We start from the raw sequence: 25926 nt of genomic DNA on the forward strand, positions 1-25926 counted from the left end.
CGTTACAGATTTGTTGAGTTGTTGTTTGTTTTATTCTCTGTTATTCTTATATATTTTATCACTTGTTTTTATATTATGAACTTATTTATTGTAGTTGAACATTAGTTTTTAATTATTTATTTATTTTATTATAGGATTATTGAACAATTTTGTACACAAGAAAATAAGGAAGTTGGTATTGGCTAGTTATACAAGTTTAATTAAACAATTTTGAATTGAAATATGAATTTACATTGGAATTGAAATTAAGACAATAATTAAATAATTTGGAGACCGGTTTCTTGTTGTGTAGGCTCATTGTTTGCTCTTCTGTGAATGGAGTCCTGACTAAATCTAGAACAATAATATTGAACATTTAAGTTAATAGGTACAAAGACTTCTATGCTAACAAATGCTAATATGAAATTAACCACAACAAATTTTAAACGAGAATGTTTTGAATGCCCACAAGTTACATGGTTTAAATCATCTGTCACAACCTAATTTAAAAAAAGATAGACATAATCTCTTAGTTACCAATTCACTCATTTATTAACAAAATATAATGAACATTTCCATATGTATGGTATCACATACTTTATTTTTTATACACTTGTATAATTTGGAAAGCAATCAACAGGTAAAATCAGATTACCAATTGTTTGTTTGTTGTTTATTTAGGGTCATATTAAATTTTAAATAACATTCGTTATACATAACTTAGAAGAGGTTATTTTTTGAAAAAAAAATACAACTAAAATATTCATCAAGATTTTTGAGAGTAGATGAATATTGAAAATAGAAAATTAATGACAGAGACATATTGAAAATACATCTACATAAAATAGATATAATCTTAATTCAAAACAATACTATTCTAAAATCTTAACCCAAAAAATCTTACTAAAATCAATAGTACATCTATTTTGGTGAAACTATCAGTATTTACTGCAATATAAATGTTAACGTTTTATAAATATATTACCAAAACCATGTAACAGAATTTTCCCAAAATGTATTGTCACCAATTGGCAAGATAACTCATAAGCAGATTACTTTGATTTTGGTTTCATAATACAAACTAGTACTATCCGAAGCCAGAAAACCAAATAAAAGATAATAAAAACTTGTATTATGAATCTTATAGAATACCCTTTAAGTATTGTATCAAATTAAAGATGTATATTTTTCAACAAAAGTATACAGGGTGAGTCGGCTAAGGTGTCATAAATATATATAGGAGAATGACTAGAGATAAATCAAAGAAATAACATGCAAGATCCCTAAACCACATACAAATAATCTTTTTTAAATGTTATCAACAAATTTAAGGAGGAGTGTGTGCTCATTTTAAACATCGATAAAATAGAGTTATTTTATACTGAATCATGTGTTTTATCTTTGTCTTTTTTGAGTGAAAACTAAAAAATAATTTTTTAATGTTTAAAATTAAAACGTATCTATTTATTATTAGTGTTGATTATGATGACTACATTTTCAAACACAACTCCGTGCCACTTGGTATGTGAGTTTAAGAGAAATCTTTACAAGAAGTCTCTCTACGTTGGTTCAGTAACAACATATATCAGTGCTTACAATGAATAGCTGCTTGTCAAGCTAAACAATGAAACGTCGGTTTAACATCATGGTAAGCTATTTATTTAATGAATATTGAAATTGAACATTTTCAAAATGGTAGACCATAAGTTGAAACCAACAAGTTTTAAACCAACAAGTTTGATGGTTTAAAATATATTGTCTGTTTTCCATACTTTTACCAGTTCGAATAAAATAATAAACCTTGCAAATACTTAATTTGCAATAACTAATTAGCACCATGATAATGTTGGTTTTTACGTCTTTGATTGATAGTTTCATTTTTACAAGCCGAATAAGTTGATTTTGTAAATAAAAAAAATAATCAACACATAATTCTTAAGATATTCTCTAGATAACTACGGTACCATTTAAGTTAAGCACTTTCATATATCAGTTTGTGAGCTTCTCAATAAGTAAAGAATTAAATTCCACTACATGTCCACTAATCCACCCGTTTACTTTAAAAAGTTTTGGAAACCAAAAAAAGTTACTATTTAACAAATAAAATTGCAGAATCTCAATACAAAGATTTGAAAAAGTAAACATATGATTTTCTATAGTATTTTTTATTATATTGAACAATGTCATCAATCCACAGTGGCTAGACACTTCATGAATGTTTGTGTGTACTTCCCGAAATAAACATAACCGTTTTCTCATTCCACTAATGATTGTTCTCCATATACAGAACACAATTCACAACGATTCTTCACGAGTTACAAAAAAGCAGATTATAGTGTTTAAATGGAGCTGTGGTTTGGTACAAAATGCCAGAACGAATACCAAGATCGTGTCTCTAACCCCATTCATTCAACAACAATTTACTTCCTGAATGACCCTTTTACATAAATTGTCACTAAGATGAATGGATAAAGAACTTACATATGAATCAGTACTCGTTGGGATTCGTCTGGGAATATCATCCCGCAGGGTCTGAAACATAATGGAAACATCTCTAGAATAAAACATTGTATTACTCAACAACTAAATTCTTGGATTGATGCAAATAGATTGAAACTTAACCCTTGTTACACTCAGTGTAATTAATTACAACTACACCATTGCAAGACTCCTCAACCTAACACATTGTATCTCCCATCTGGCTTTAATTCTGTTACTTGTACCGATTTCTGGGGGGTTGGTAATCGATGTTAACCTAACGTGGCATCTCAACATATTGGCTCTTTACTTTCCAAATTGAGCAAAGCCTTTTATTCAATCCTAACCGTATCCCAAGCAGTTGATCATCATGTTTATAGACAAGTGTACTTTGGGTATTTTATTCTTTAATTTCCTATGGATTGATGTTCTGGGGCCTCTTATGATTCTAGTTCTCGTAATTGCAGAAAAGGGTGGTAAGAATATTGGCCGGTGTTAGCTTTAGAGAGCCTTGTAAGCAAGTTTTTCAATCACTTAAAATTTTACTGCTTCAGCCAGTATTTATATTTGTGTGTGTGCTGTTTTGTTATCTACATCAGCATGTGCGGTTTTCTAATGAAAATCGATTTGGGAATTCCTTTTCACCCTCTATACACAAAATTAAATAATTACTTTATTGTTTTAGGTATAATACAAAATTGCAACCTTAAGCATTATTGTTAAGTAAACAAAAATAAAAATAAACATTCAAATTTGAGGAAAACACGTAAAGCATGACATGATGCTTGGAAGCATAATACTACCAGAGCAAATTTATTGTTTTTAAAAGTATGAAAAGTTTTTTAAAATTTGTCTAATTTAAGCTGCATTAACACCTATTTGAAAATAAGAGTACATCTATATAAATACTTACAAAGAAATACAAAGTTAATAATTTCCAATGGAAATAAAACACTATTTGGTGTATAAACTGTATATAAAGTATTACATTGCACACTTCTTCAGATATTAAAATATAAATAAGAACCTGTCTTGAAAACAGTAAAACCCAATACCAATGTCCTCTTTACTGTATCTTAGCTACTAAACAATATTACACACAAGTCCATCCTACCTTACTTTCATACAAACTCAACTAATAGACTATAATAAAACATTCCTTGTAAATATAATTAAATTTTTTTCTGATTCAGGTTTTTATTGTATTGCATGTGTAGTAAGCGTGTTAAAGAGAGGAATTTTATAGAAACATTTTTGGGAAATGATCAAAACCTATAAATATTTGATTTATGTTGGTGTCAGAGTGGGGGTGCTGTATCTAAGACCACAGTGGACAATTAAAAACCTTAAAGTTCTGTATGTTAATTTTTTTATTGGCTTATGATAGTTAATAGTGAACTAGTTTACTCACTAAGCAAACATCAGAAGTAAGATGGATATTTCGTCTACTGGATCAGCTAGAAGCCTGAGCAAACACGGAGTGATTTTATCTTTATGATATTCACCTTATACTTTCTCTAAAAGACTCTCCACTGTTACTTTCTTTTTGACATATTTTTACAATACACTAAGTACGTAAAGTTCTTTATAATAATAATGAATATCAAAAGAGCACATTAGAATAAAATATTAATCAGTTGACTAAAGAGCACTGCGTGATATAAAGTCAAACATCTACAGTATAGTACATGTTTTGTTTGGTATAACAATGATACACACGACGCGTCTATTGATTTGGATTTAGTCCTAAAAGGACCTTTTCTCTAGATTCCGGAGTGACAGGATATTCCGGATGGATAAGGTTGGGGATTAAGAAAGGAGCTGAAGAGCTTAAAAAATGTTATATTTTTTAATTTTGTCCCATACGTTAAATATGGGACATATAAAAAAATAATGCAAATAAAATAGTTTATTGACAACTTATGTTCAAGTATTAGTAATAGTGTTCATTATAAACAAACCATAATGGAAAAGCTCTACCCTATTTTTTGTGTGCTATTTTATAGGAAGTAAAATTATTCCTCCAAGGAAATCCAAGGTTGGTCTTACTGTAGGAAATAATTAACAATGGATGGAAACTACTTTATACTTATCTAATTCCATTCCATGACCAATATCTGAGGTAAACTTACAATCAATAAGTTACTCTGGCATTGTGCCAGTGAACTTTTATTTGGATTCATTATTCACTCATTCAAGATTAAAATACAATTATGAGTTCTCAGATCCTTTTTCATTTTCTGCTGCCAGTATTTTTATACGTTACAATACATTTCCTCTTTTGTATTTGTGAAGGAGAACACAATAATCATGCCTTAAATAATTTTAAATACTACTCAATTTGGTTTTGTTATCTATATGTTTACATATAATTTTTGTTTACATTAATCAAATTTGTATAAATGGCAATAGCCTTATTTAATTTTTTCAATAAACATTGAATCACAAAAAGTAATTGCTCCACCGGGACTCGAAACCGGATCTCTCACTTGCCGAGTGAATGTGCTACCACCATACGGCCAAATACAATATAATTGAATCGTAAAAAGTAAGGGCTCTGTGGTGTAATGGTAGCACATTCACCCAGCAAGTGAGAGATCCGGGTTCGAGTCTCGGCGGAGCAAGTACTTTTTGTGATTCAATGTTTATTGAAAAAAATTTACATATAATTTGTTATCTTCACAACACAATAATTGTTTTGCAGAAAACTACACAACGTAAGTTAACTTTAATTCGTCTTTTTATTTTATTTTCATACATTCAAAAATATTATTATTCTGGATTAAATTGTATTAGAAAATTGAATAATGAATCAGTTTAGCCCACCAAATTATTATTTGTTACATTTCAGATCCGAATTTGAACAAGGAACATTGTATAATAGGTTAAGAGCTACCAATTAGATTAGTATATATAGTAGTATTTTTACAAATTGACTAACTTTACAATATTTTCAGATTAGTTTTTCAGCATTTCTGTTATTGTGGTAAATGTGTGAAATCATGTTATTCGTGTTGATTGGATTTGAAATACTCTTACCGTGGCTGTGGCTTTTGCTGTTTTACTTGTACTTCTGTAGTGTCTTCGTAGGTCTCAAAGCTAGAACAATAATATTGCATATGTAAGTTAATAAGTACAAAGACTTCTATGCCAACAAATGCTAATATGAAATTAACCACAACAAATTTTAAACGAGAATGTTTTGAATGCCCACAAGTTTACATGGTTTAAATCATCTGTCACAACCTAATTTAAAAAAAAGATAGGCATAATCTCTTAGTTACCAATTCACTCATTTATTAAGAAAATATAATGAACATTTCCATATGTATGGTATCACATACTTTAGTTTTTATACACTTGTATAATTTGGAAAACAGGTAAAGTTAGATTACCAATTGTTTGTTTGTTGTTTATTTAGGGTCATATTAAATTTTAAATAACATTCGTCACACGTAAATTAGATGAGGTTATTTTTTGTAAAAAAACAACTAAAATATTCATTAAGATTTTTGAGAGTGGATAAATATTGAAAATAGAAAATTAATGACAGAGACATATTGAAAATACATCTACATAAAATATATATAATCTTAATTCAAAACAATACCATTAAAAAATCTTAACCAAAAAAATCTTACTAAAATTAAAAGTACATCTATTTTGGTGAAACTGTCAATATTTACTGCAATATAAATGTTAACGTTTTATAAATATATTACCAAAACCATGTAACAGAATTTTCCCAAAATGTATTGTCACCAATTGGCAAGATAACTCATAAGCAGATTACTTTGGTTTTGGTTTCGTTATAAAAATAGTAGTATCTGAAGCCAGAAAACCAAATAAAAGATAATAAAAACTTGTATTATGAATTTTATAGATTACCCTTTAAGTATTGTATAAAATTAAAGATATATCTTTTAAATCAAAAGTATACAGAGTGTGTCAGCTAAAGTGCCCTAAATGTACATAAGAAGAATGACTAGAGCTAAACCAAAGGAACAATATGCAGCACCCCTAAACCACATACAAGTGATCTTTTTTAAATATTGTCATCAAATTTAATGAAGAGGGTGTGCCCAAACTGTAGGTTCCGGATTTGCATCTCAAAATGTTCATATCTAAACATGTAAGATACGGCACATTTTTTAAAGATCTAGTTGAGAAAAACGCTTTGTATAAAAAAAGTAGTTTATTGTTTCAAAATAACAGACAAACGAGTAATAAAATTTAGGTTTTACAGAAGACCCAATATTTTGTATGAATTCCAAACTAAAATTTACCCACCAGCAAAAAATAAATATTTTGATAAAGTAAAAATGTGTGTAACTCAAAACATAAAAAAATCCATTCAGGATTGATAAGGTTGGGGATAGGGTGCGGAAGTGGCGGGGTCTTCATACCCCAACACGTGTGCCAAGCCAGAGCGTCCACGAAGCACACGCATAGCCACCTTCTCTCTTCTAAAGTGCTGTATTTTTTCGTGCACATGGGATCTGCTTGATCCAAATCTTGTTTTCTTTGATTATTCTGATCAGGCTGAGCTGATCTGGTGGGCTTCTTTCAAACTATCCTCACTACAATCATTTTTCTTTTCTTACTACTCTCACCTGTCGGGTAAACTTCCCAAAAATCTATTTATAACCATCCTAAATCTAAATTTCCTTCTGTATCCAAGCCAAGGTGGAACAGCATATGCCGAGGGCTGCTTGATTAAGGGAGTGCTTGGTCGTTAATAAGCGAACTCTGGATACCGGGCGACCTCCAGTTTAAACTTAGCCTTCCCCAAGTAGAGCGAGACAATGCTTGGGGTGACCTTTATATCTCCGCTACTCGTGGGAACAAAATTAGTAAAGAAACACACAAAAAAAACGAAAATAAGCCAGAGAGCTCTTGTAGCACTCAAAAAGTGGATGAAAATTCACAAAAAATAGAGGGATTGATAATGGGTTCCGACTCTAGAAATCCTGAACAAACTCAAAAAACAGGCCGACTTCCTAGTAGAAGTCCTCAAACCTCAGACTCGGCTAGAGTTGACACTGAAGAAGAAGACACCATACTGGAGGGCAAACACCAAAAGGAAGAGGGAGCAAAAGCTGAAAGGCTGCTCCCAGAACTGCCTAAACTATGTGGAGCCGCCAGGAAACTCATGATCTGGCTTCGGAAAAGAGGTTACTCTCAGGAAGAAGCCAAGGAATTGGCCTTAAAACCAATTCCAGAAGAAAAAATAAATTTTTGAACAAACAAAAGGAGGGTAAAAAATTAAAAAGACCTCACTCTGATGGATCTACACTGGAAGTTTATCGGAGAAAGAAACCAAAAAACAAAGAAAGACAGGGGGAACATAAGGAGCAATCTGCACAACCCCGGAAACCTTCATATAAACAAGCAGTAGAAGGTATAAGGGTGGGGGTTCTACACTCCAATTTTCCCGAGACCCTACTCATGACAGAACAGATAGAGGAGATCCAGAGCTTCATCCTGGAAGCTATCGTGGAGGAACAGGAGGGTCTCTACTCTCCAAGATTCTACGGTATCAACAGGAGACAAGGAGTTCTGATCTTCACCTGTGAAAACACCAATACTGCTGAATAGCTTAAGGGAAAGCAAGATTCCCTTAAGCCTAGGAAAGGGGCCAGTCTGAGGATTGTACCAGAGGAAGAAATTCCACGTGCAAGAATTGCGACTGTCTATCTCCCTAACAGTATACATGAAACCACCGACAGGATTATGAAGTTCTTGAAAGTACAAAACAAAGAGCTCTCTGTCGGAGAATGGAACATTCTGCGTAGAAGCGACGAGGGAAAGTCAGTACTACTTACCCTGGCAGTCGACTGCGCCACAGCAAACAAACTTGAGAAGGAAGTTGGGCCCCATACTGTACCTTCTATTGACAAATGACCTCCCAAGCTGGTTACAAGACTCCTGCCATACAGTAATGTACGCCGACGATACAGCCATCACACTGGCACATAGATCACTGGAAACACTCACCAGAAACACTAACACCGCCCTCAACATTACCAAACAGTACTGCACAACAAACGAACTGGTTCTTAATGAAAAGAAAACAGTCCAGCTATCCTTTACTACCAGAAACAAAAACAACACTAACATAACACTACCAGATATAGAGTCAAAAAACAGCACAAAGTACCTCGGAATAACAATAGATTCTACCCTGTCCTGGACAGCGCACATAGACGGCCTCTGCAAAAAGCTCTCATCATGCACTTATGTCATTAGGAGACTAAAACAAATAAGTGGCTTGGAAGCAGCAAAAACAGCATACTTTGCTTTATTTGAATCACATATGAGGTATGGTATTGCAACCTGGGGAGGCAATATCGCCCCACGAGAAAGCTGTCGGGAAGCTTTTAAAGAGCTAAAGATCCTCACAGTAGTATCACTTCACATTCAAGAAGTGATTCTACATGCTGTTAATACAGCACAGCTCAGGCATAGAGACATGCACCAGCACAATACTCGTCATGCTGCAGACTTCACACTACCAACTCACCATCTCAGCCTGTTTGGAAGGAAACCCTCATACAAGGGAGCAGCATATTTCAACCGCCTACCAGACCATCTCAAACAAGAACCAGTCAAGACACTCAAGAGAAAGCTAAATCTATGGCTACAAGACAATCCTTACTACACAGAAAAGGAATTTTGTGACAATTAAACATGTTTATTTTTACGAATCTAATGACTATTGACTCGATGTTCTGTTCTCAAAGAATATGTCATTAAAGTATATTGTCTATTGTCAATTGAAGGTCCATGGATCGGCTACAAGTTTGGAAAAATTCAGCTCAGACTGAAAAAGAAACACCAAGGAAACACGGAAAAACCTAAAAAGGTAGAGGAGACTTCAGAGAAATCTGAGACAGTCACCACGGAAAAAGCACCGCTGAAGAGATGGAAGTGGAGGAGACCACGAAGGTGTCAGAGCAATCTGTACATACCTTGCCTGAAAGGTCTACTCCACAAGCCAGTGCAGTGGTCATAAGCGTAAAACCAACATGTTCCCTCTTCTTGAAGAGGGGACGTTCTCTAAAAGGACCATCCATCTCAGCCCAAGGAAGAAAAAGGGCGTCTCCAAACAATCCAAAAGGAGGGACGGGGATGGGCCACCAGGGTGAGGTGGAAAAAAGGCGTAAGTATGTGCCTAATACAAATAAACCTTCACCATGCTAAGGGTGCAACCAACATCTTGGGAAGGAGGTTTATCTCAACAGGCCTGGATATCGCCCTAATCCAGGAACCTTGGATCAATAGAGGTTGCATCAGAGGATTGACGACTCAGGTAGATAATCCCATATACTGTATGATCGATCAATTGAAAACCCCAGAACATGTATTCTAATTTCAAAAAAAATAACAGCCTTTCCTATTACAGATCTTATAATAAGAGATCTGGTGGCGGCTACAGTGAAAGTAACATCACTGCAAGGGGTGTAAGAGGTTACTATAGCCTCAGCCTATTTCCCCAACCTGTCCAACAAAAGAGATAGAAAGACTATTGCAGAGCTGCAGAGATAGAGGTTCGACCCTCATTCTTGGCTGCGACTGCAATGCTCACGATACCTACTGGGGAAACACTAACATAAACCAAAGAGGTGAGGAACTTCTACAGTTTATGTTTAGCAATGATTTAGTTTTAGAAAATAGAGGGTCAAGTCCAACCTTTATTACTAGAACTAGGAAAGAAGTCGTAGACATAACCCTATCCACAGGACTCAAAAACATAAACACTATAAGGTGGCACGTCTCAGAGGAGGCCTCACTATCGGACCACTGCCCTATTAGGTTCGACATAGAGGAGATAGGGGAAAAAAACGTTACCCAGAGGGTTCTATCAACTGGAAGGGATACCAAGTGTCCCTAGTAGAAGAGTTGGAAGAAATAGAACCCTTCCAGAAAAATGAATTTGAATGTGTGGGGGCCGAAAGTAGAAGAAACAACAGCTGCTAAAAGGCTACAGAGTCTTCAAAGGCTAGCTTGCTTAAGCATCACGGGAGCGATGAGCTCCTGCCCAACACTAGCAATTGAAGCGGTCCTGGGATACACTCTTCTAGGGCAGGAGGTGGTGAGAACAGCCGCTGTAAGTGCAATGAAACTTCTAGGAACAAAGGTAATAAAGGCCACATTCTTAGAAGGCCACATATAGATATTGCAAGTATTTCCTGAGGCTGAAATTCTAACCAAAGTGTCAGATGCAATGGTTAAGAAATACTCCTTTCATAACCCATGTATGCTTTGTATCGGAAGTAGGGAGAAATGGATTAAAAAGGAGGCCTACTCTACAAAAGGAGGGAGTCCTGAAGTTTTACACAGATGGTTCACGCCTTGTCCTCTAGGGCAGGATACGGACCACACGGACCAGGAGTCGACATGGCTGTGCCCCTAGGTAGACATGCCACAAGTTTTCAGGCAGAGGTCATGGCAATAGACTCCAGAAGACTCATACAAATGAGGACAAAAGGATTAAAATACCTAATACTTTCTGATAGGCAGGCTGCACTGAAGGCACTTGATACCTGTTCGTTTGATTCGAAAGCGGTCTGGGAATGTAAGAATGCTCTAGCAGAGCTGGCAATGAATAACAGAGTAACACTCGGATAGGTACTGGATCATGAAGGTATTCATGGAAATGAAAAAGCAGACATCCTCACCAAAAAGGGAGCGGAATCCACAATTATGGGGCCTAAGCCAGGTTGCGGGATAGCCTTCTCCAACATTAAAGCTCTGATCAAAGATTGGGAAAAGAGGATAAGACACAACAATTGGAGTAGAGCCTCAGGATTAAGACTATCCAAAATGTGTATCTCTCCTTACGTTAAAGGGTGGACAGCTCTCTTAGATCAGAATAAGGAGGATATAAGACTAATATTAGGAATGTTGACAGGACATGGCCCCCTAAGGAAACATCTTATGAAGGTAGGTAGGCCTTAGTCAGACTAACAAATGTAGACTCTGTGGAGAAGAGTAGGAATCAGCAGATCACATTTGGTTAGATTGTCCTGCCATCTTAGAAACTCGGAAAAGATACCTGGGAGCATATCTCCTCAGCCCCAAGGATATCACAGAACAGGAGCCTTCAAATCTGATTGGTTTTTGCAAAAGCCTCGGACAAAATTAAAGTAAGGGAGGCGCAAAGGTCCTTTTAAGACTAAGCGCGGGGACAAACTGTTCTTTTCCATCAGGAAGAAAAAAAAAGGTTGGGGATAGGGGCCACCTTCTGTCATGATCCATGAGGAGGAATAGCGGGCACTATGTCTCAGTCATATCACCGTGAAAGAAGTGACGATCAACTCTTTTCCAGCCTCTGCAGTCACAGCAGGCAGGGCTAGCTCTCCCTTATATTGAAGTTAGCAACTGGATTTGACACGGATTATAGAAGGGAGCCTCACCAACTCCAACAGCTATCTCCTGCAGAAGACTAGACCCATTGACCTATCTTTGCACCCGAATATCTCGACATTTGTAGTTAGTGATGTGCCGCTCATAGACATCCATAAGATTGCCCAAATTTAAGTGACACATCAGTTTTTGTTATACCCAGTAAAGGTTCAACTGGGAGGTATAAACCAGCCAGAGCTCTCCTGAACACAAATTTTTGAATGGTTTTACATTGCATCTAATGTAATGAGGGATAAAATCATTATTGGAATACTTGTACTAGTTTTTTTAAATACACATAATCTTAAAAATTTTCCAACATGCTCAAAAAGTCCTCATTATATTGAGTGTTTGCTTTTTACAATGTACAAAATATGATAAATCGATTTAAATTGTATTACTTAAAGGATTTTAACAGAAATATTTAAAATATTCTTAATGATAACTTCAAGGAAGCATTTTTACCTTCTAAAAATAATTTTTTGATAGCAATAAAACTAACTCAGGAAAGTTCAATTGTTTAGATTCCAATTTTTATTTTAACAATTTAAAGCTGCCAAGGCAGACCAACTTCTTTTGTAATGCGCTCTTATGTTTCATTGGTTAGTGGGGAAAGTAGGGACACTGACTTTGTTGGCTCTCCTCCGTCTTGTTACCACATGCAGTAGCATGGGCTGCGTGGACCTCTGACCGCCACTGGCCGAATGAAACAACAGAAGAAAAACAATCGGGGAAGTGAATTATATTGAAATATACATGTTAAAAAAAAAAGAATTGCCTGCATAAACCTGCCAATTTAAAATCTCAGGCAGCACGGTAGATTTCTTGAACACCACGTCAGAAAAATGTATTTTGATTATACGATTCTGAATGTATAGCTGAAAAATAGAATCACACATACATTATGTAAACAAGCATGTAATGGTGCCAAATCATGTCTTGATGATACTGAATATTGCATTCTGAGTCTGATTCTAAACTTATAAGAATTTTGGGCAGCTTCCAGAACTGATGGATAAATGAGATAAGTGGTCTTATGTTTACCATGAATATATATGCCTGTTTGCTTATTTATATTTAACTGTCAATGAGGATTGGTAAGTTCTACTCACGAGACATCTGAGTCCACAACACAGGGGAGTCTACCACAAGTTTGTAGTGGTGGTACCCATGGGGTTCGGAGTGGAGGTGGTGTTGGAGCCAGGTGTCTCCTCAGCCACACCTGCACGTGATTAAGAAATCTGAAACAGATAAGATAATATAATTTTCAACCGTTCAACAATTCTCTAAAGAAGGAACCAAGGAATATTTCCATAATTTTGAGATAATTTAAAAGTATCTTTACAGTATATTTAAACAGTAAAAGAATAACCAGTGGACACAGGCTCTTATGTAGAGATTAGACTAGAAGTAATAAATTCAGGGTTATCAGGATTATGGCTGTTTAGTTATGTTCAAGTATCCTAAAACAAATACATGAGCTAAGTAAAAGTTTCTTTAAAGACACAGATCAGTATGATGAAACATAGAATAGAAAATTTAAATAATTTTACATTTGACATAATAACTAATAGTAGTTTGTAATAATTTTTACTATGTCACTATAGTATGAAGTTATTGTAAGTTATACTTAATATAGTAATATAATAGAACTGGCTAATAAACTAATCCAAGCTATGTAACAGATATTGTCTATGTACTAAGTATGGCCTGAATCTATTAAGAACTACAGTAGTTATCATGTTAACACTTATTCCCATAATGTTGTATATACATGTAAAAATATTCAATGTTAAAATTTGTAAAAAATAGATTGGAACAATCATTGTTGTAAATACCTGGGAATTCTAAAACAATTTTTGCACCATAATGTATGACTGATATAACCATTCATTTTCCAAATTTAGAATGGCTACAACCTTAAGAGAGAGGTATAGAAAAAAGCAAAAGATTAAAAGTTATTTACAATGATGTAATATATATATATATATATATATATACACACACATATAAATATATTGGTTTGGGTCTCTGTTGGGAATAAGTTGAGTTAAAACTTTTGGCCAAATCTGTATGGCAGCCATCTTGAAACTTTCCATTGGACTAACGAACTCATCCAAGCTATGTACTGCCTTTGTACTAAGTTAAGTCTGGATATTTTAAAAATTACGGCATTTATCGTGTTTACAAGCTAACAGTATATTGCATAAGCCCATACATACACACACACACACACACACACACATATATATATGTTTTTTTGATTATGGTGTTTTTGGATTCTGGGGTTCATGATCGGAAAATTTAAAAAATCTCCCGGAAATTTCGATTGACAAATCTCTATGAAATCTACCTGATTTGGCACTGCCTCTAGTTTTTAAGTGTTCCTGTACTGCTGATAATGATGTAGTTTAGCTAGCGGCAGGGATGTTCATCATTATGGAACGAGAGGCAAGGGACAACCTCAGAAATCAACATCACAGACTATCAACATTACAACATCTGCCACAAGAGATTGGTGTCAAATAATGAACATGTTCCCTGAAAGTATAAAATATTTCGACAATCACATTAATTTTCAAATTCATCTCAAAGGCATTTCGTTGTCTAAAGCATTTTAATCAGTTGATGAGTTCATGATGAACTGCTGGCAATTCTGAAAAATTTTGGATCTGAGCTATTGTGACTGTTGTGGAATTGAATATATGCAATGTAAGTTTGTTTGTATATCCAATGAGTAGATTTGGATTCCTTTTAGTTTAAAATGATTGGTCGATTGTGATACGGTGTAAAATTCTAAAAAAATGCTATAAAGAAATAAAATTAAAATAAATAAAGAAGGGGATCAGATAATATCCAAAAAGCTATAAGACTGCCTATTCATTACAAACTCAAAGTGTTAAAAATGTGCATGTAACATCATGAAGTAGTTAATGAAGTATTGTGAGAAAAGCTAATTATTAGATTTAGAACAGCACGGGTTTAGACAAAATAGATTGTCGTTTACTGCTTTGATTTATCTTGTTGGGAATATTGTACAAAATGTTGATAAGGTTAATTTTGTTGTTATAATTAAAGTGTTTGACAGTGTTTCCCATTATAAATATATTAATAAATTAAGGAATTTTTGTATCAGTGGCAAGGAGTCTTATTGGTTAACATTGTACCTGGATACATTGAACCACCAATATATTGATTGAACCAGAGGTCACTATATCTTTCTTATCCAAAATAATAGTCAGTGTTACCAGAACAATATTTTTAATAACAAATTTTGGGGGGCACAAAAAATTGTTAAAACCATCAAATGATACTTCTTTTCTGCATTGTACCACTGCCCAAATGATATCTTCCTATATATAAACTTTAGAAAATAAATAGAGGCATCCTGACTTTTGATTCATCCTGTATATGTTGACGACCTAAATTTAAATGTACGTAGTAAAAAATAGCAATGATGTCTTGGCAGGGGCTCAAGAAGCAACTCATAAAATTAGTGAACAGTTAAGTAGCATTAACTTGCGTCTCACCGAACACAAAACAACTTTTATTAATTTTTTTCATTTCAAAATTTCTTAAAATGTTAAGAAACAGATAACACTTACCTTTAAATTTATCTAATAGTAAAACTTTTCTTGGATTAAAACCTTTATAAAACCATGAATTGGTCAAACCATGTTTATAAAATTTGTATAAAAATTAGCTCCAGTATTTTTGCAACTAAAAAGTTAGTCCTGTTTCACGATATAGATAAAATAAAACCAGTATATTTGTCAACAGTTCATGGACATATTACTTATGATATTCAAGAACGTGGGCTACATCAAAATTAAACTTAAACAGAATATTGCACTTTCTAAAAGTTGCAATCAGAACCATGCTTAAACTAAAACTTGATGATCCACTGTATGGGCCGTTTTAGTAACTTGGATATAATGAACCTTACCAAGACAACTTAACAGTCGTGGAGATATAATACAAGATTTAGAGACAATTTTCAAATCAGCAATTGTAAAACAAAATTTTCAAAATAACTAGAACAGGATAGACAAAAATTGGTTGTATAATATTGTTGCTATTTGACGTGAAAAAACAAAAACAAACATCAACATTTTTGATGATTTCTTTCTAGTTCAGTATTTTCCACATAATATACTTGTATTTCAGAACTTTAGTTTGCAATATAAATGACAGCAGTGCCCACTAGGAACAAAGTTATCACACTGAATCAATTACTTTGAAAATGCTATTTAGCATTAACTCTTTTGCCACGTGACACTGAGTCCCATACAAACCTTTCTCACAGAGAGAAAATAATTGGGAAATTGGATGGAATATTTGGCAATTGCCCTGTCCATAAATGAGGAAAACACCAAAGAAAGATATTTTGCAGAAAAAAGTATTTGGGAGCCATATATTTTAAAACGTGTTACCTCAACTACTATAATTAATTTGTACAACCCTGTAACTAAACATGATTTTTATGTATAATCAAGTGGAGTTAAATGTGAATGATAAACAAAGTTAGTTAATATGTCAGATGTAGAATAAATATGTTATTATTAAGGAATACTTGACCAATACATGTTTACTTTAAAAAGTCCTAAAAAGACATTAGAAAGATTTGTGTTATTCCCATTTTTGCAGGATTGAAATTACCTGGAGACATTTGTTATATAAAAATTAAATATAACAGCTGTTGAAATAATTATCATCTGTTATTTGATAAGAGACACAATCCATATTTTATTTCATTAATTAAGTCATAGAGTTTTTTGTTTTCATATTCATGAAAACTTTGCCTTGTTAATAAATTTAAAAAAGAAATAAACTCAATTTTTGCCTACAAAAAAGGCTTTGAAAGCCTCATAAAATTATCTGCAACATTACTTGCATTTAATTTTTTATTTGTGGCAATTTCACCATACAACCAAATGTTTTTAAAACATTCTATATTCTAGAAAAACAGCAAAAATATTTTAAACAAATAGTCAAGGGTAAATTTTTGAGGGAGTACATTTGAATAAGTAATTCAATTTGGCGTAAATAAAAGGAACAAGTGGTCTAGAGCAATCAGTATCCCCTGAAGTGCAGGATTTAAGACCCCTCAGTTTAAAAAATATTGATTTTGAATTCTAAGGGACAGATCTACATAGACTGAATGAAAGCCTGTAGTTTGTGTACGATCACTCACCTAGATGAGGATTGCCTTTGATACGAGATCCTCCGCAGAGTTTTCTTCGGGGTCATTTCTTCTTAATGAACAGCAGCACGGGCAGATCGCCCGAAATATTCGGGACAATCTACCTCTGTAACAGAAGATCAAAGTTATTTGATGTGAGGATGCATTACTGAACGGTTCATAAATGATCATATGGAAATTGATCAGATTTTCCTCATTCAGTTATCAAAAGCAGAAGTATAGACATGGGTGACCATCTGCTATATCAGTTTCTAGCTGTATAATATAAGGACACAAATTCATCAATCATCATTAGGATTTTCAATAAATCATTCATAAATGATCATTCACTGTTTACTACATTGGGGCAGGACTGGATTTAATAATTTTCCGCCCCTAGGTCTACTACAACATAGAAGATGGTGCCACACAGTGGAAATGCCATACAGATACGGTGCAGTGTCCTGCTAACACTATTTTTCAGCTTATCCAATTTATAATACTTCTGTAGATAAATAAATAAATCTATCACACATTCAATAGTGTTAAAATTGGATACAAGTAGGGTTGAAAATATAAATATAAATAAAATATGTTTGTCGTCATAATGAAATGTATTTTATTACATCACATGTACATTAAGTTAACATTTTAAGTTGGGTTCGAGATATCTCTTGGGCATCCACAGTTTGCTCCAAGATTAAAAGGTATGCTTGTTCCACTCATATGCCATATACTACGAAAACTGAATTACATATAATATAATAAAATAACAAATTTAAGTAATTTTAGCAATACACTTACATCAAACCTAAATTCTTAAATATGAAAAGCTTTTAGAGCTTTCCTTCTTGCTTTTTTGTTGCAAATTTTTCAATCATATCATCGTATTAAATGCTCTATGTTGATATTCTTCAATTAAGTATCCTCAAAATATGCTCTTAACAACTCATCTATTTCAAAACAAAACAAAAATCCAAACTATTTATGAAGAGAGCACTTCTCACTCAACCCTCCCAATGTGTTTTCAGTTCCATTTGCAAGGAATCTATTATTACATTAAAAGTATTTACTCAGAAGTTGTCAGAACCTATAAATAACACTTTATTTCCTTGATCACATAATTATCCAGGTTTTATAGCTTTTTCTTTTCCATTGTTGATCAATGATATAACCATGTTTGAAGTTGGATTTTGCCTGATTTCTAAGTGGTTAAAAATATTTGTCAACTCTTGGATGAAATCGCAAAGAGACTCATTGAATTTTTATAATCAATTCTATGGACAATTATGAGATACACGGATTTTTTGTTTTCAACAGGAAAAATGTTTTCGCTGGTTTTCATTGTCTAAATACGGGAAGAATGATTGTTAAAAAATACAGGACTCGTGTTTCTTTCAATGTCTAACCTTTTAAATTATAGCCCCAATGCCTTAACCATTAAATTATGTTTTGCTATACCCAGTCTGCTCTGTATTATTGTATTAGGTTTTTTTTACTACTTACTGCTATGTTTTATGTGTTTTTAATTATCTTTTAATTTTTGAACTTAAGAACTTTTTGAGTTCTTTTTAGTCAAATCATAATGATGTCATGTTATTATTTAATAATTATATGCTGCATAATATATAATTTCAGCCATATGTTTCAGTTATTATAAATTTTAATAATTCCTGGAAACATATGAATTTTGCAAATATTTCGGGGAAAATCCGGGAGCATATATTTTGAGTAAAACTTCTCACGAATCTTACAATAAGTATTAACATTGAACAGTTAAAATTAATAAATGTATCACTTGGACATTGTTCTTGTTTTATAATAGATTAATAATGAACAAAATAGTTAATACTTTGATTGAATTTTAGTCAGCTGGAATTATTTTTCAAATTTGGTTCATTTAAGAAGTCTTTTGGTACATTTAAAGACAAATTTTGTAATTTGAAGTTTGCAGGAATATTTTAATGTTTTTTTTTATTTGATCCTTCTTCTTGGCCACAGATCTGTAGACAACATATTGTTAAAAGATATTACAAGTTATCTAAGGCATATACCATCATACGGCCAAATACAATATAATTGAATCGTAAAAAGTAAGGGCTCTGTGGTTTAATGGTAGCACATTCACCCAGCAAGTGAGAGATCCGGGTTTGAGTCCCAGCGGAGCAAGTACTTTTTGTAATTTAATGTTTATTGAAAAAATTAAATAAGGCTATTGCCATTTATACAAATTTGATTAATGTAAACAAAAGTCGTTTGACATGTATTTGGTCTTCCGATAATATGTTAGTTTGGTTATTTAAACGCATATGTAACAGATACGGCCAAATACAATATAATTGAATTGTAAAAAGTAAGAGCTCTGTGGTGTAATGGTAGCACATTCACCCGGCAAGTGAGAGATCCAGGTTCGAGTCTCGACGGAGCAAGTACTTTTTGTAATTCAATGTTTATCGAAAAAATGTACACATAATTTGTTATCTTCACAACACAATAATTGTTTTGCAGAAAACTACACAACGTAAGGTAAACTTTAATTCGTCTTTTTATTTTATTTTCATACATTCAAAAATATTATTATTCTGGATTAAATTGTATTAGAAAACTGAATAATGATTCAGTTTAGCCCACCAAATTATTATTTGTTACATTTCAGATCCGAATTTGAACAAGGAACATTGTATAGTAGGTTAAGAGCTACCAATTAGATTAGTATATATAGTAGTATTTTTACAAATTGACTAACTTTACAATATTTTCAGATTAGTTTTTCAGCATTACTGTTATTGTACTATATAACAATGGTAAATGTGTGAAATCATGTTATTCATGTTGATTAAATTTGAAATACTCTTACCGTGGCTGTTGCTGCATTATCTCTTGTTCAGTGTCATCGGTCTCTCTGAAGCTAGAACAATAATATTGCATAAGTTAATAAGTACAAAGACTTCTATGCCAACAAATACTAATATGAAATTAACCACAACAAATTTTTAACGAGAATGTTTTGAATGCCCACAAGTTTACATGGTTTAAATCATCTGTCACAACCTAATTTAAAAACAGATAGACATAATCTCTTAGTTACCAATTCACTCATTTATTAACAAAATATAATGAACATTTCCATATGTATGGTATCACATACTTCAGTTTTTATACACTTGTATAATTTGGAAAACAGGTAAAGTTAGATTACCAATTGTTTGTTTATTGTTTATTTAGGGTAATATTAAATTTTAAATAACATTTGTCACACATAACTTAGAAGAGGTTATTTTTTGAAAAAAAAAAAACAACTAAAATATTCATCAAGATTTTTGAGATGAATACTGAAATTGAAAATTAATGACAGAGACATATTGAAAATACATCTACATAAAATAGATCTTAATTCTTAACAACACTATTCTAAAATCTTAACCCAAAAAATCTTACTAAAATCAAAAGTACATCTATTGTGGTGAAACTGTCAGTATTTACTGCAATATAAATGTTAACGTTTTATAAATATATTACCAAAACCCTGTAACAGAATTTTCCCAAAATGTATTGTCACCAATTGGCAAGATAACTCATAAGCAGATACTTTGGTTTTGGTTTCGTTATAAAAATAGTAGTATCTGAAGCCAGAAAACCAAATAAAAGATAATAAAAACTTGTATTATGAATCTTATAGATTACACTTTAAGTATTGTATAAAATTAAAGATATATCTTTTAAATCAAAAGTATACAGAGTGTGTCAGCTAAAGTGTCCTAAATGTACATAATAAGAATGACTAGAGCTAAACCAGAGGAACAATATGCAACACCCCTAAACCACATACAAGTGATCTTTTTTTAAATATTGTCATCAAATTTAATGAAGAGGGTGTGCCCAAACTGTAGGTTCCGGATTTGCATCTCAAAATGTTCATATCTAAACATATAAGATACGGCACATTTTTTAAAGATCTAGTTGAGAAAAACACTTTGTATAAAAAAAGTAGTTTATTGTTTCAAAATAACAGACAAACAAGTAATAAAATTTAGGTTTTACAGAAGACCCAATATTTTGTATGAATTCCAAACTAAAATTTACCCACCAGCAAAAAATAAATATTTTGATAAAGTAAAAAGGGTATAGCTCAAAACATTTAAATAAGTCATCACATTATACAACATTTTATACGTCTATGAAATAGAATTAATTTATATCAAACTATGTGTTTATCTTCATCTCTTTTTGAGTGAAAACTAAAAAACAATCTTTTAATGTTTGAAATTAAAACATATCCCGTATTATTATTGTTAATTATGATTACTACATTTTCAAACTCAACTCTATGTTACATGGTATTTTGGTTTAACACTATGGTAAAATTAAACATCTTTTGGCATTTATTTAATGAATATTTTACAGTTTAAAAATGGTGGACCATAACATAACAAGTTTGATGGTTTAAAAATACTGTTTGTTTTCTCTACATTTACCAGTTGAAATAAAATAATAAACCTTGCAAGTACTTAATTTGCAATAAAATTCCTGAAAAATAAGTAACTGGCACCATGATAACATTGGTTTTTATGTCTTAGACTGATAAAGAGAGTTTCATTTTTACAAGTTGAATAAGTTGATTTTGAAAATAAATAATACTCAATACATAATTAATTCGCTATTCTCTAGATAACTATGGTACCATTTAAGTTAAGCACTTTCCCATATCGGTTTGCGAGCTTCTCAATAAGTAAAGAATTAAATTCCGCTACATGTCCACTTATCCACCCGTTTACTTTGAAAAGTTTTGGAAACAAAAAAATTATTATTGAACAAATAGAAAGTGCAAAAACAATATACAATATACTGAATACAAAGATTTGTTAAAGAAAACGTATAATTTTCTATAGTATTTTTATTATATTGAACAAAGTCAACAAACCACAGTGGCTAGCCACTTTAAGAATGTTTGAGCGTACTTTCCGAAACAAGTTTCCTCATTCCACTAATGATTGTTCTCCATATACAGAACACAATTCACAACGATTCTTCACAAGTTACCTAAGAGCAGATTATGGTGGTTAATGTGAACTATGGTTTGTTACGAAATGGGAGAGCGATCACAAAGACCGTGTCTCTAATCCTACTCATTTAAAATCAAGATGCAAAAGGAAAAATTCCTGAATGACCCTTGTACATAAATTGTAATACTTACAGACGAAGAAACTCTGCGGAGAAATCTTCTACCTCAACCACCGACATTTTTGGAATTTTGAATCTGAAAATTAAATGGAACATGTACAAATTAAAATACTGTACTTCTCAGTAAATAATTCTTGATTTGTTACAAATAGGTTGAAATTTAACCCTTGTTACACTCAGTGTAATTAATTACAACTACACCATTACAAGACTCTTCAACCTAACACATTGTTCCTCCCATCTTGCTTTAACTCTCTTACTTGTACCGATTTCTGGAGGGTTGGTAATCGATGTTAACCTACCATGGCATCTCACTATTGGCTCTTTACTTTCCAAATTGAGCAGTCTTTTATTGAATCTTAACCGCATGTAATGATCCCCAGGCATGTAATGACACCAAATCATGTCTTGATGATGTTGAATAATGCATTCTTAATTTGATTCTAAGCTTGAAAGAATTTTAGGCAGCTTCCGGAATTGATCCGTAAATGAGATAAGTGAGATTGTGTTTACCATAAATGTACAGTATTAATAAGAATTCAGGACGCCTCCTCTATTTTTTTTAAAGTTTAGATAAGGAGAGAAAAGAAGTTTAAATTGATAGTTTTGAACATTTTGTGTTCCCCGAAAATGCGGGATTTTGGTGGGAACTTAAAAATTCCAAATGTAAACCCCTCTGAAGTGACCCCTTATTTTAAAGAGCATAAACAAACTTAAAGTATGGTGAAAACCAGAGATTGCTATCTCTTTCCCATGTAAAATAATAGGCTGCTCACATTTATTTATTTATTTCCAATGGCAGCAGCCATTATTCCAATTGTTTATAAGAAGTACATGCATAATGCAAGTTAGCAAAACAACAATACTTCTTTAAATATTAATTAATAAATACGCTAACTTATAAATGATACAAATTTGCAAGTTTGAAGAAGACTTGCAGTTGCTATTAAGTTACTACAGTATATAAATATAAAACATTTATGGTAACAACAATGCAACCCAACTAGGACAACAAATTTTAACTTGCATATAACACAACAATAACAATATAAGTGATTAACAAAAATAGATATCTAAAACGTAACAGAGCATAAAACATAACAGAAACATAACCATGCATTCTAACCAAGGAACTGACAAGAAATATTTAAATAAAATACTGTGCAAATTATTTAACATAATAGGCCTACTAGAAATTGATGCACTAAGAGGAAAACACAGTAAAAGCATGGTGACAGATACAATGGATACTGTCCCAGAAAATATCGCATTCACATGCAAATCGATTACCCAATCGAGCAAATCTTGCCAAAGGACTATTGTAAACGGGAACATCCAGGTAGCCATATCCAAGTCGGAGCCCAACCAGCTGAATGAATTGGCGCTGTAAAGCCTCTAATCTCATCTGGGATCTGATAGTGTACGGGGACCACACTGGACTTGCGTATTCTGCAGTGGGTCTTACAAGGGAGCAGTACGGAGAGCGAAGAGCAGCCAGACTGTGTATGCCTCTAGAAAATCTAGAGATGAATCCAAGCATTCCGTTTGCTTGGTTGCAGACATGATCTATGTGAAGGGAAAACTCCAGATCCTTGTCAAATCGAACGCCCGAGCCTTTTATGCTGTTAGATCGTGGAACAAGTGTTAGCCATGCAATATGGATGAAAAGCTGGAGATTTGATTCTATGGAAGGTAACGGCAGAGCATTTGCTTCGATTTACAGACATATTGTTTCGAGTACTTATTTTAACGAAGTCTTTACACTTACATTGATTTTCTTTGGGTAAAATTACTATCTACGTGGAAACCAGTTTATTGGTCATTAGTGTTCTGAACCAGTGAGGAATGCAATGTGTTTTATATAAAAATAAAGACACTGTGGTTGTACTTCCAACATTTTACCTACCTCAGTTTTTTGACCTAGAATATTGATTAAAAGTTAAAATTTCAATATTAGACTACTATCAATTACTCTAAAACCAATTTACATACCTTTTTATTTTAAAATTTTATTACTAAACCATTAACTATAGTTATTTACATATACAGCCATAACCTTATGCTATAACATTAATAGGCTATTTGAGGCTATCTGAGCAATATAGTATTCCGAAACTCTATATCTGAGTAAATATTTTTTTTAAAACATTCAAGAGCAATTTGTGTTTAAAATTATGTGTTTTATCTTAAGAATATTGTCATTCTATAACTTCCAATAATTAATATAACTTTAAGGGTAGGGTACGATAAGCGAACCCGGTTTTTTATATTGAAATTGGGAAACGATATTACTTAATAATAACCATCGATATAATAAATCAATACTGATTAATTATTTTGAGCAATTAACTTAAATAATCTATACCTTTAGCTGTAAACACTTTCAAATAATGCCCGTAATGTAATATTTTAATTTTATATAAGTAACATTTGATTATTAAAAATGGCAGTCAGTTTTAGAAAACTACACGACATTGCTTTGAAAGATGATAAGCCATGTTTTTCGTGACTTCAACATGTTGGACACGTACCGAAAAACCCATTAGGCTTATGTGAAATTTGTGGGAAAGAAATAACTGTAACTGTGAGAGGAGCAAATATGGTCGTCTTCAGTTTTCCTAATTTTGGTTATAATAATTTGTTTGATCACTGTAAATATTACATTCATATTTTAATTAAAAACATATGATTGTTATTGAGGACTATAGATGCTTTATATCGATTGATAGTCTGGGATTTGGGATGCGAATATTAGGTATCGATGATTACATTCTTCGATATAAAACACCGGGTCCGCTTATCGTACTCTACCCAACTTTAATATTATAACCTACTAAAACTTTTATTTGCAGTAGTAGTTTTAACAATCAAGATTAACGGCAGTTTTCAATAATATGTAGGCTATTGACACTCGTTCTGCGCATAAAACTTTTTTAGGAAACCTTGTCCCTCAGTTAATATGCATTTTCATGAAAAGTCACAAGAGCCAGTTTTGATTTAAAGGATTATTTTGCTACATTTGTAATCATTATTATGTAGATATAACAAAATCCTTGTTGATTTTTATTTATTTCGAAAAGCAAGACGATAATTGTTTTGAATTTATGTTTAATATGTACCAATAGTATTCTAACAATAATTTGGCTTGTAAAACGTTCTAAAACTTATATTAATACGTTTTTAATATACGTATTGTAAAATTTTGTCCTTTGAAACGTTTTTGGAAAAATTGCGGGAGTAGGGTTATGTAATAATTGCTGCAAATACAATTGTAAATGACACATAAACATACTATTTGTTAGAAATATAAAATAAAACATTTCAAAGTTATCAATTATATATAAATAATAAAGATTGTACTAAATTAAGAATTATAAGCAATAAAATAAACTCACTAATAATGTGCACTACACAATTTTGATGGAGAAACTTGAATGTTTTGAATTTGAATGGTAGCGTAACTTCCTTCACAGCCACGGTAACTGCCCTACCTAGCGTCTCTGCTGAGACTATATGTATTACAACAAGTGTGTTGACCACTACATATTCTACCAAACAATAATTTTCTTTTAAAATGTATTATAACAACTATGAATTTGATTTTAAATATGTACTAAACGTTTTTCAATATAAGAATGTATTGGTAGGTTATGAACCAATTTCACACAATGTTTATCACTGATAGTAACTGTAAACGC

At 32.5% G+C, this 25926-nt stretch overlaps 1 protein-coding gene across 1 annotated transcript; it reads right to left on the minus strand.

Moving 5' to 3' along the window:
* Window positions 1–257: 257 nt before the first annotated feature.
* On the minus strand, window positions 258–25696 carry LOC124369637. Its single transcript, XM_046827689.1, has 8 exons — window positions 25624–25696; window positions 22242–22304; window positions 19905–19955; window positions 17060–17174; window positions 12978–13106; window positions 5497–5556; window positions 2461–2511; window positions 258–333 (listed from the first exon to the last, which is right to left on the minus strand). The coding sequence occupies exons 4-8, from the start codon at window positions 17113–17115 to the stop codon at window positions 258–260; spliced, it is 372 nt and encodes a 123-aa protein (XP_046683645.1). The 5' UTR covers window positions 17116–17174; window positions 19905–19955; window positions 22242–22304; window positions 25624–25696.
* Window positions 25697–25926: the final 230 nt, after the last annotated feature.

The sequence above is a fragment of the Homalodisca vitripennis genome, chromosome X (genome assembly GCF_021130785.1).
Source record: "Homalodisca vitripennis isolate AUS2020 chromosome X, UT_GWSS_2.1, whole genome shotgun sequence".
NCBI lineage: Eukaryota > Metazoa > Arthropoda > Insecta > Hemiptera > Cicadellidae > Homalodisca > Homalodisca vitripennis.

Excerpts from the sequence above, each read along its gene's own strand:
- LOC124369637 (XM_046827689.1), bottom strand. The coding sequence starts at position 17,115 with ATGACCCCGAAGAAAACTCTGCGGAGGATCTCGTATCAAAGGCAATCC. Across the intron at positions 13,107-17,059 it reads CAAAGGCAATCCTCATCTAG|ATTTCTTAATCACGTGCAGG; the intron begins GTGAGTGATCGT and ends TATCTGTTTCAG. Across the intron at positions 2,512-5,496 it reads CAGCAAAAGCCACAGCCACG|ACCCTGCGGGATGATATTCC; the intron begins GTAAGAGTATTT and ends ATTATGTTTCAG.